Here is a 10,973-nt window from a genome sequence, read left to right as displayed (position 1 = left end):
AAGAAGCCCACCCTTCCTGTGTAGCCATCTGGGACAAGTCTCCAGGTCCCTTGGCTCAGATCTGTGGGTGCAGCCAGGGAGCACCTCACACTTCACTGGGGCAAAAGCAGCACAGGAGAGTGAGGACAGAAGGTGGCCAATCTGCCCTGCAAGGAGCCTGGCTCCTACCCAATAGTCTGGACAGTCTGGGGCGATTACAAGGCAGTGACTTATGTAGCCCTGAGACACCATGGTGCCCAAGTCTCTAAATACAAGGTTGACCGGTACTTCTGCAGCCAGGACTGGGCTACCCTGTGGAAGGAGGGCAGAGAACAAAGCACCTTCTCAGTGGCTAGCTTGGCCCAGATCAGGGCAGAGGACTGGCTTTGAGGGTCCAGACTAGGTCCCTCCCTTCACCCCATCCCACTATTCATGCCATCTGATGTCCGTGTCTTACCCGGCAAAAGCCAGGCCCTAAGCCACGTGTGTTCTGAGATGTCCTATTGTGCTCCTGTCTGAATTCCAGGTGGAGGAATGAGGATGCATGAGCTCAGTGAAGCCTTTCACGTTACATGGAGCACAGGGGGTTTGACTGCACAAATGGGAGAACTGAGGCTCAGGGAAGTTCAGAGACATGCTGGAGGTCACAGAGCTGAGGCCCAGCCTACCCCACTCCTAGGTCCAGCCCTGGAATCTACACCATGACCAGGGAGGAAAAAATAAGGAGGGAACTTTATTTAACATTACAGTTAGGGAGAGGACAGGAAGGGAAGCCACTTCACTTGGTGATGGTGTTCCTGTGGGGAGAAAAGGGGTGTGAGGCTAGAAAAGAGGGCACGGCTTCCCCCACTCCCCCCAGCCCCGTCTGGCTGTGCCTGCCACTCACGCATTCATGCTCTTGCCACTGCCACTGAGCACAATGTAAGGGGTCTTCTGGGCCTTCTGCTTCTCCTGGAGCAACGCCACGGTACCCAGGGGCGTGTCACTAGAGCTCATCTTCTTCAGGAGCTGTGAGTAGGGGTCAGTAAGCACAGAGCAGAGCAGACCCTGCACATCCCCCCGGCACCAGCAGATGCAGAGCCCCCTACACCCCTAAGCACCCACCGCCTCCTCATCCAGCTTCTTCATCCTCCTCTCTGTCTTCATCTTGCCCGAGCCCTTCCCATGGAAGCGGTGAGACAACTGCCGGAAGGCCTGGGGAAACAGGGCAGGAGTCAGGAGTTGTAGGGACCCCAGGCAAGGCCAGTGCCACCTGTGTTCACAAGGAGCTTCACAACAGGGTGTGGGAGTACAGATTCACCCAACCCAGTGCTAGGTCCAGAGGCAGGAAAAGGGCTGAGTCCAGCACTTTCAGGGGTCACGCAGAGGTGGCAAGACTGGCTCTGGAGACAGATGTACTGCAACAGGGCTCTGGGGATCTGGAGTGAGGCCTGCCATGTGGGGGCGGGGGCTGGATTTCGGGGGTGGGGGGCAGTGCTTGCGCACTGAGTCAGCAGAGTTGTCAAGAGGGACTAACACTGCCTATAAGGATAGTGGCCCTGAGGGCAGGGGGCTTCTGCTATTGCAAGTGGGTAGAGATACAAAAGCACCATAAGACCCTCCTATGGTACTGTGCCTGCCATACAGAAACAGAGCCAAAGAGGTTCCACCACCTCACAGGTTCCCCACGAGAACCCTGCAGCACTACATTGCCTCTATGGACCTGTCTCACCAGCAGAGTGGGATGATGGTGGTGGTGAATGCGTGGCCTGACCCTGCCTGTACAGGGCCCCACCTACCTCCTTGGGGGTGAGTTTCCGGCCTGTTTCATCCACGTACTCAATCTTAACATCGGGCTTGTAGCCATCCTTCTCCTTGAAGTCCTGGGTGAAGCCCCGGTACTCCTCTCGCCGACTGTACTTATCATCAATGGCCCTGAACCAAGATAAAGGGGCTCAATGTGAGCTGCCCACCACCAACTCCGTATTCCCAGCAACCCTGAGCTGGAACCAGTCCCTCAGCTTGCCCCGTGCCCCCACACACTCACATCTTGTCCTCGATGCAGTACACAGCTGAGGGCAGTGACTTGTTGGGGGCCTTCACCCGAGCCACCTTCTGCACTGTAGTCTCCAGCAGTCCTGGGGATAAAGGGACTGTGAGACTCCAGGTGGTCCACCCCTCAGAGAACCCTAGGCAGCGTGAGGGGCGGGCAGGCCTGGCAGACCTGGCACCCCAGCACACACTGGTGCAGTGGTACAGGCCCTCCCAGTCCTGCTGGAGAGGTAAAGACATCAGGCCCATCTTACATACGAAAGACTAAGGAAAGTCAGTCCCTAGCCATGGACATGGCAGAGCTGGGATCCTGACACCAGAGTCTTGATGTTTCAACCTGTCCCCATTCCTTACCAGAGGACACAGAGTCTTGAAGGCACAGAAGAGAGACAAATGCTACTGTGACTTCCAAGAACCAGGGGAAAGAGCAAGGAGTGGGTCAGGGTTCTGGGGAGCCGTTCATGTTATTGGGAGTGAGAGGAAGAGGTAGTCAAGAGGCCTAAGGATGCTGTGCTACATCTGCCTCACCTGAGAGCACCCACCCAGCCCTTCCCTGCCACAGCACCCAGCCGCCAAGGCCCGCACCTTTGTTCTGACACAGGAGCAGGGCAGCCGCCAGCCCTCTGTTCACAATGGGCTCCTCATCTAGGATGGTGGTGGAGGAGGCAGAGAACTGGGGATGGCACATGGAGGGAGGGAGACATGAGCAATCACATGGGCTCTTCTCAGCCCCCTTACCCACTAGTCATCCCCACCAGGCAGGCCATGGGACAAGCCTCATTTAGTTCCCAGCTAGGCCTTGAAGCTTTAGAGCCCATTCTATGGATGAGGTGACAGAGGCTCTAGGACACCAGGCAACTTGCCCCAGGTCCCTCAGAGCGCAGTCCCCAACCATGTCCAGCCCATATCCTTTGCCCATCCTCACGTCCTGCTGCTGCTTCTCCTCATCCAGGTTGACTGTGCTCCAGCCAATGTTCTCCTCCCCATCTGATTCAGAGCCACCGTTGGCTGAGCGTTCCTCATCCCGTTCAAAGTCCTGGGGCCAGAGGTCAAGGTCAGCGTGGGCACCTACCCCAGCCAGTTGCCCCCAAGCACCAGGCTTGTCATGAGGACCAGCAGCCCCGGGCAGTAAGCAGAGCAGGCCAGCGGCTTCGGGAGGAGGGACCCACCATGAGCTCCTCCTGCTCCTCCCGGTTGCCAGCCAGCCCATAGGTTGGGATCTCCCCCAAGGTGCGGCAGAACTCTGAGGTGGCATTGAACACGATGGCCCCCTTCCGCTCAGGATCCTCCTCCTCTTCCCAGCCACGCTGGCGGGACTCCAGCTTCTTCACGATCTCCACCACCTGGGGGAGGGAGCAGCTGTGGGCAGACCCGAAGTTTCTGGGGTGATGCCACCAAGACCTGAAAACCCACAGATCCTCCCTGGTGGCAGTAGCAAGCCATTCCCACCACTCTCAGAAAACTTTCCAACTGGTTCAATTGGTCTCCACTTCCTCTCTGGTCCTCTGTTGTTTACTATCTAGTGATCTCACTAGATCACTTTTCTGCTCCAAACCTATCTATGGCTCCCTACTGCTCTTTAACAACCAAAATCCTACACAGCACTTCCTGACCAGGCCCATTCTGAACCCTCTCCAAAGCCCTTCACACACTACCTCGGCCTCCCCACCCTTCTCCAGGGTTCCTCCTGTCTCCCACTTCTTGCCTAGCACTCCCCTTTCAAGGACTTATTCTTTCAGAGCCTCTCCCCAAGGCCCAGGGAAGATGGCCACTCTTCACCTCCCAAGTCTGGCTTTTCATGTCTTGCTTTTCTCTAAGAGCTCCCACTGGGTGCCAGTGCTATAGAGCCAGCAACAAAGCACAGGGCGGGGCAGACTCTGCCTTCCCTGTCAGGCCAGATGCCCAACCCTCACACCCCCATATATGAAGACACCTAGTGTCTCTCCCTTCTTGGAGTTCTCCCTCCAAGCTCCTTGGAAGTGGACATCATATCCACGTCTACAGTGTCCAGCTCATGTAGGTGCCCTGGGAGGGTCAGCAATGCCTGGGACCCCACATGAACTAGCCACACTGACTTCTCAACTCAGCTTTTCACCCACCAGCTCATATCTGATCCAGCCTTCCTGGTTCTAAGGTCATTTCTCCTAAAGACATCTGATACCCCCGCTGCCTCCACCCCTATCTCTGGGTTCCTCAAGTTTCAGCTCAAATGTTACCCACGAGAGGACATCCTGAACACTGACCCATGACACTGCAGCATTCCCTTCAGTCCTATTTCACTGTCTACCTCGCTCTCAGAAACTACTACTACCCATGCTTCCTGGTCACTGCTGTCCCCAATACGGCAAAGCAAGCCCTGTGAGCGCAGGCCTCAGGGTTGACCTGCTCACCAGTGCCTCCCCACCCAAAGACAGTGCCTCACTTGCAGTTGGCACTCAACACCCTCAGTATGTGAAAGAGGGCAGTAGAAGTCATCACTGAACAGTACCACACAGCAAAGCTGCTGCAGGAACCTAACAACCTGCTCCTAAAGCACAATGAGGCATTTAGGGAATGTGACAATACAGGCTCACAGGGTCAGGTCCCAACACCCCCATCATCCTGTGCCCAACCTCACCTTCTCACCGCTGTCTCGAAGCTGCTGGAGTTGCTGCAACTGCCGCAGCCGGCGTCCCTTCTCCAGCTGCTTCTGTAGCTCCAGCTCTGCCTCATCCTCCTCCAGTACCTCTGGGGACCCTGACGGTGGAGCATCCGCATCTTCTGGAGAAACAGGAATACGAAGGCTCGAACCACCTCCTTGGCCCTAAGGCTTGCTCCACAGCCCACTGGCCAGCCCCTTACCCTCATCACTGATATCCATGTTTTCCACACGGGTGTCATCTGATGGCAGAGGCTGGGACACAGGCTCCTTCTCTTCATCTTCTGGGGCCTCCTCCTCTGCCTCAGGCACTCGGCGCCGACCCCGACCCCTCAATCTAGAAGGAGGCCCCTCCAGTGAGTGTTGGCTCTAAGGCTGGCCCAGCCCTCATGTCCCACGACTGTGCCCAAGCTCACCTGGAACCAAAGTCCCCGTCTTGAGTCTGGTCCCCAAGAGGCAGCAAGTCATCTGCCCGCACTACGACTTCCTTCTCCTTCTTGCGGATTTTCTTCACCCTCCGCTTGGTCTTTTTGAAGGTCACCTGAGGGGAGAGAGGAGAGATGTGAGGAGGGAGATGCAGGCCACCACAGCCCTCAACCATTACCACTTCCTTGGGGTTACTCTGCCAGGCACTGGCCCCAGTAACTATCACACAACCCTATTACCACTCCACCGTGAGCTGAGGATACTGCGGCAGGTCAAGTACCCTGCCCGAGTTTGTCCCGCTCCTAAGAGGGGAAGCAGAGGGCTGAGAACCCTGGCTGTTGAGCTCTAGGACTCCTCCCCACTTAGCCAAGACACTACTGCTTCTGTTCACACAGTCCCTCCTGGTGCAGTATCACATGCACCTGGAACATCACAATCCACCCACACTATACTCCTTGCAGCATGCCTCAGGAGATGTCTGCTGCCATCGCCATTCCAGATGGGTGCCCAGACTGTTAAATGACTCACCCAAGGCACAAGCTGACCGCATGGCAGAGCAGGAACACAAACTCAGTCTATCTGGCTCAACGGTCCTTCGTCAACATCCAGCACCTCCCCCAGGCTGTCATTTACCACTTACCACTCACCCAGGAGCCAAGCACTGTGTCAACCCTTCGCCTCCCTCCTGAGTGCATACTGGCAGCCCACGACCTGAGGGGCACAACTGTGCCAGTTCAAAGCAATGAGGGCTTACCATCTCCTCAGGAGTGAGATACTCAGAGGCGAGCCGGGGCCCTGCTGAGCTCAGAGACTGAGCCTGCAGCCGTAGCTTGGCCCGGATCTCTTCCAGCTCCCGCTCCCGCAGGCCATCAGCTGTGCCACCTTGGTCCAAACGGAAGGAGGACGGCCGCTCACCCTCCAGCTCTTCATCATACTTGGCCAGAATAGAGCGGGGCTTTTGCTACAAGGAAAAAGGTATGGGCTGAGACCTAGACTAGCTCCTGAGAAGCCAGGGAACTACCACCTCTTTGGCACCCCATGCTCACCACCCTTTATCCCATCGTGCCTGTGCTAAGTCATCCACTGTCTCATCCTCAGCATAGGGAAGGTAGTCAGGCTTCTTCTTCCGCAGCTCTACATTCTTCTCAGCACGCTCCTTATCCACCAGGTTCACATTCACTAGCACGTCCTCCCCCTCCTGCAGCACACCTGGGACAGGGTAGAAGCAGCACTGTTCCAGCTAGTCTGGACTCCACTGCCTGGGTCCCATGCCCACCCAGAGCACCCAGCTCAGCTCACCTTTATCCTTGAGGGTGAGGACCACAGTCTCCCCTTCTCGGAAGGAATCAATGGCATGTTCCACGGTAAGGCCCTGCAGGTCCCGGGCACTGTACAGGTCCTACAGGAGGGTCCAGCTGAATCAGGAGCTGCAACCCACCCAACCCTGGGACCCCAACACCAAGGCCCAAGGCCACAGTGCTACCCCCTCCTCCCTCCCTCCCCAGCAGTTACAGCCTCACCTGCCGCCTCTGCCCAAACTCCTCCTCCACCAGAGTGCTGACGCCAAACTCTTGGTCCATCTCTTCCAGCAGCTTGGCCTATGGGAAAGGGAGGAGTGACCTGAGACTTCAGGCCATTCAACACCACCAAAAACACCCATGACTCTACCAAGTGGCAGTGCAAAAAGGACAAGCCTTGTAGGCAAGCTGCAGTGAGCCCAGAGCAAGCACTCTGACCACAGGCCTTCTCCTCTCTGAGCCATCTCACCTCCCAAAGAACAGGCTCCTGCTTCACTGTCCAGGCAGCCCCCAGAAGCACCTGGCAACCATCCCCTGCCACTCAGCAGCTCACCCTCTTCTCTGCTAAGTCCTTCTCCTTCTGCAGCTGCCGGCTCCTCTCAATCCAGGCTGCGGTGTCATCCAGCCAGGGGTCGTCCTCCCCCAGTGTCTTTATCTTCCTAAATAGAGACAGTGACATTCATGAAAGGCCAGCCCCGCCCGATAAAGTGAAAAGGCCAACAGCCTCCTCCGCTTCCCGCTGGCCAGAACACTCTCACCCCAACTTTTGGTTCAGCAGGCGCTTTTCCTTGGCAGCCGCCAGCTTCTCCCGTAGCTCCTCTCGCTGTCGCAAGGCCATGGGGTTGATGACATCAGCTGCCACGGGCTCCTCCTTGGTGCCCGCCTCTGGAAGGGGGGCCCAGACGTGAGGCTATGCCTGCCCATGGCTGGTGGGGGAGAGGAGGGAGCCACTCACCCTGCCCCTTCCAGCGCAGGGGCCAGAAGGGGCCAGGAGAGGGGGAAAAATCTTTCACCTCCCCACTCCCAGTTTACCTCCACACTGCTGTTACCCCATGCGGCAATACGGGACCCTCTCTGCATTCTAAAGTCCCTCAGATAACGGAGTTTAAAACAAACAAACATCACCCAGACAGTTTGCAGCTACCGTGCATGACCCTCAGCCTGTCTACAGCCCTCCTAGCTAGCTGAGGACAATAAGGTCACCCAGAGCAAACATACCCAGACCCCCACTTTGACAGCAAGGAGGGTCCACAAACCCTCTGGCAAAACATACAGTGCCCCTGAATGGTGCTGCCTCTGCACTCTAACCCCGCTTTCTTCAAAGACCCTTTCAGATGACCTCTTCCACACCCAGGTACCCCCTTTAGCCCCATCCTCAGCCCTACACTCACCTTTCTTGACAGCATTGACCTCCAAGGGTTTTAGCCCCAACTTTGCCCGGAGTTTACTAAGGACAAGAAATTTAAGTGTTAGATGCTGCCAAAGAAACGGGATATTGAGCGCATTTCTGGACAGACTGGGTGATTCTAAGGGTCCTAAACACAGGCCCTGACCCAGGCAGCCTAGGGCACTGAGAAGACACTGGTCTCCAGATCAGGGAACAAGGGTACTAGGCCTGGCCTGCCCCAACCAATTAATACCACCCTTCCTGTTGGGTCTTAGATTCCCCCTCTGGAATGCCAATGGCTGGTAGAAAGACTCATATTGACCTCCAACTGGCACGCTTTGGTGTAAGAAAGCTGCTCCAGAGATGCCTGTCTCAGAAGAAAATAGGAACATAAGGGAGCTATACTTACTTGGTCTCCTCAATGCTGAGTGATGAGGCATCTCCTGAGCTAGTTTTGGAGCTGGCAGCTGTAACAAGAAGAAACACAGCTTAGGGGCTGAAATGCATCCAGCTGCAGGGTCAAAGATGAAGGGCCCCTCACCAGCACCTGGGCCACTAGTGACACTAAAGAACAGTGGCCTTCTTCTGGAGCTCCTCTACCAGAGTCCCTGTCTATAGAGCGCTGCCTCTTTTACACATCTTCCTTTTCTGACCCAAGAGGCCCAACTTTCTGCATCCCTTATTGTGGCCTGACCACTGTGTATATTCTCTGTCTTCAACCTGAACTGTCCTCTCTGGTCTTGCTCTGATTCACAGAATCCCATCCAAATGTAAAGATTGACCACAGCCTCCTTTAGGAAGCCCTGTTCAACTACTGATCAGAATCAACTCCCCTGCCCTGACCTCCACAGTAGTTATCATTTTAGGGTGTTTCTTCCCACACAGCAGGGAATGTGTTAGCAGCATGATCTTGTCCTCCATGCAATTTGTGCCATCAGGAAATACTCGTGCCTATTTGGTGCTAGATGTTGTGGACATGGATAAACAGGCATTTTGGAGCTCCTCCACCCATCACACAAACAGCAGATAACTTCACTGATCACCAAAGAGAGGTCGAGGACACCTACCTCCCCATCCAGTCACCACCACAGCACACCCTTTCTTGCATTCCCACACCACAGCCTACCTTTAATTCCCCAGGTTCCCTCTATTCCCTACCTGAACCAAACCCTCTGCAGGCTCTCTCCAAGATCACCAGCCTCCTTTTTTCCAAATCCCATGGATTCTCTTTTTTCCTGTAGTATGTGAATTGCTGATCACTCCTTCTTCCAGTAATTCTCTCTTCCTATACATTTAACCCCAGTCTTTGCTTTTTCTTCCTTTTTGGCTACTCTGGTTTTTTGTTTGTTTGTTTTTTGTAGCATCTTCCTCTGTGCACAACTGAACTACTGGTATTCCTAACCCTAGCTCCTTACTCCACACTCTCTCAGGCAGCTTTGCTGACCACCTAAATACTCACAAATCCCAAATCATTAGGCCAAACCCTGCATTTCTCTCTCCACACCAACCTCAACACTCCCAAACTGCATTATCTTTCCTCCTGTCTCCAAACTGCTTCTCTTCCACACTCCTCAATTTCAACAGATGCTCAACTCAAAATTCAAGGAGTCATTCACTCTTCCTTCTCCCTCTCTCTTTCCCTCTCATCAGGCACCAAGTTCTGTTAATTCCTCCTCCAAAACACCGCTTCAATCTGTCCACTTCTCTCCATCCCACTGGCTTGGAGTAGGGCACCATTAGCCCTCACCTGATTCACTTCTTGCCCTCCTGATTCCTGGGCCTCCGGTCCAATCTTTGACCAAATTCTCAATGCAACAGTCTTTACAAAATATGAATCTGACCAACTGGTTCCCCAACTGAAATTCATAGCTCCCCACCACCACTGGAGCAAAGTCCAAATCTCTTAACAGGGCCTACCTGTTGAACAAGGTCCTTGGAACCCAGACCCCAACCTGCCTTCCTGCCTCATGTCTCTATCATGAGCTCTACAGGACTGGCCCAATAACAGCTTTTTCCTTTCCTCTGTACTCGCTGGTACTACTTCATTCATTCATCTAACACATTTACTAAGGACTGCGATGTGCCTCGGTCTCCATGGAGCTTAATGGAGGGAATCAGTCTTTAATACCAGTCGGAGGAAGACCCTTTAACAAGCACTGGAAGACCCTTTAACGAGCCTGGAAAAGCCGGGCGCCAGAAGCTCACACATGTAATCCCAACTATACAGGAAGCTGAGACCGGGAAGATCACAGCCATAAATAGTTCGTGAGAAGACCGTATCTTCAAAACAATCAGAGCAAAATGGACTGGAGGTGCGGCTCAAGCGGTAGAACGCCTGCTTTGCAAGCGCAAAGACCTGAGTTCAAACCCCAGTTCAACCAAAAAAAAAGAAAAAACCAAAAACGCCTGGAGGTGCCTTGTAACTGGACAGCCTCGTACACATGTTCGCACACATGCCCGCACACTCAAGTCCCGCGTCCCCAGGGATCCCCGTCCAGCCCCGCTCCCAGCCCAGACCCCACCCTCACCGGCCTCGTATCCGTCATCGCGCTTCTCCCGCTTCACGCGCCGTTCAGAGGGCTCGGCTTGGCTTCGCTCCCGCCCGTGCGTGCTACCACGGGCCTCAGCTTCGGCCCCGCGTCTCCCGCTCCCGCGTTCGCTCCCGCGCTCTCGACTCCGCTTCCGTCGTTCGCCACCGCTACTGCCGCCGCCGCTACTCCGATGCTTGTGTTTTTTGTGCTCCCGATGCCGCGGCGGCTGCTCACTAGCACCCCCGGTGCCGGCCGCCGCCGTCGACCCGGCCGCCTCCTTCTCTCCACGGTGCTTCTTGGACGACCCCATGGTGGTATGTCCACCTAGAGCCGGGCTGGAGCCGGGTTGGAACCGGGCTGCCTCCAAGCCCCGACGACGCAAAATGGAAACACTTCCGGGTCGTACGGCAGCCGCTGTCCTGTTGCCGGAAACCAAGAGGGGCTGCTTCCGCCGTTTGCCGCCAACCTGCCCCAAAGGCCCATGGGAAGGCCCGATCGGAGCCGATTGCGCATTAGCGGCCACCCCGGACTCTCTGCGCATGCGCCCCCCCCCACGACAGGTCACATAATTGACCCTCCCTTGTCTGGGATAGACTGGATCCCTGAACCATGAGGACCTGGAGACCTTCTAATCCTGCATTCCCGGAGCCGAAAACCCCTTCCTGGCCTCTCTAGCCGCGAAG

General features: G+C 55.5%; 1 protein-coding gene across 3 annotated transcripts; it reads right to left on the bottom strand.

Annotated features, from left to right (window-relative positions):
* Positions 1-692: 692 nt before the first annotated feature.
* On the bottom strand, positions 693-10,714 carry Sart1 (spliceosome associated factor 1, recruiter of U4/U6.U5 tri-snRNP). Of its 3 annotated transcripts, none has more exons than XM_020164869.2 (20): positions 10,288-10,714; positions 8,169-8,226; positions 7,764-7,819; positions 7,131-7,257; positions 6,926-7,031; positions 6,595-6,672; positions 6,374-6,473; positions 6,141-6,283; positions 5,829-6,035; positions 5,065-5,189; positions 4,852-4,985; positions 4,628-4,767; positions 3,180-3,353; positions 2,936-3,046; positions 2,596-2,683; positions 2,006-2,096; positions 1,758-1,893; positions 1,084-1,173; positions 866-987; positions 693-776 (listed from the first exon to the last, which is right to left on the bottom strand). In XM_020164869.2, exons 1-20 carry the CDS (start codon positions 10,598-10,600, stop codon positions 758-760), a joined length of 2,418 nt encoding a protein of 805 aa, XP_020020458.2. In that variant the 5' UTR covers positions 10,601-10,714; the 3' UTR covers positions 693-757. The 3 variants fall into 3 exon arrangements, with proteins under 3 accessions (XP_020020458.2, XP_020020455.2, XP_073905456.1); XM_020164866.2 differs by having other exon boundaries at positions 4,628-4,770; positions 10,288-10,713; XM_074049355.1 differs by lacking the exons at positions 8,169-8,226; positions 10,288-10,714 and having other exon boundaries at positions 4,628-4,770; positions 7,131-7,298.
* Between the last annotated feature and the right edge of the window lie 259 nt (positions 10,715-10,973).

This window comes from Castor canadensis, chromosome 1 (assembly GCF_047511655.1).
Source record: "Castor canadensis chromosome 1, mCasCan1.hap1v2, whole genome shotgun sequence".
In the NCBI taxonomy this organism is placed as follows: domain Eukaryota; kingdom Metazoa; phylum Chordata; class Mammalia; order Rodentia; family Castoridae; genus Castor; species Castor canadensis.
The sequence above is the reverse complement of the archived record's forward strand: the minus strand, read 5'-3'. Positions and strand labels throughout refer to the sequence as shown.

Bases quoted from the DNA above. Each gene is read 5' to 3' on its own strand.
- Sart1 (XM_020164866.2), bottom strand. From the start codon at position 10,600: ATGGGGTCGTCCAAGAAGCACCGTGGAGAGAAGGAGGCGGCCGGGTCG. The intron at 7,258-7,763 runs GTGAGTGTAGGG...CCCCCCTTCCAG, and splicing joins GGTCAATGCTGTCAAGAAAG to AGGCGGGCACCAAGGAGGAG. The intron at 6,284-6,373 runs GTGAGCTGAGCT...ACCCTGTCCCAG, and splicing joins CCTCACCCTCAAGGATAAAG to GTGTGCTGCAGGAGGGGGAG.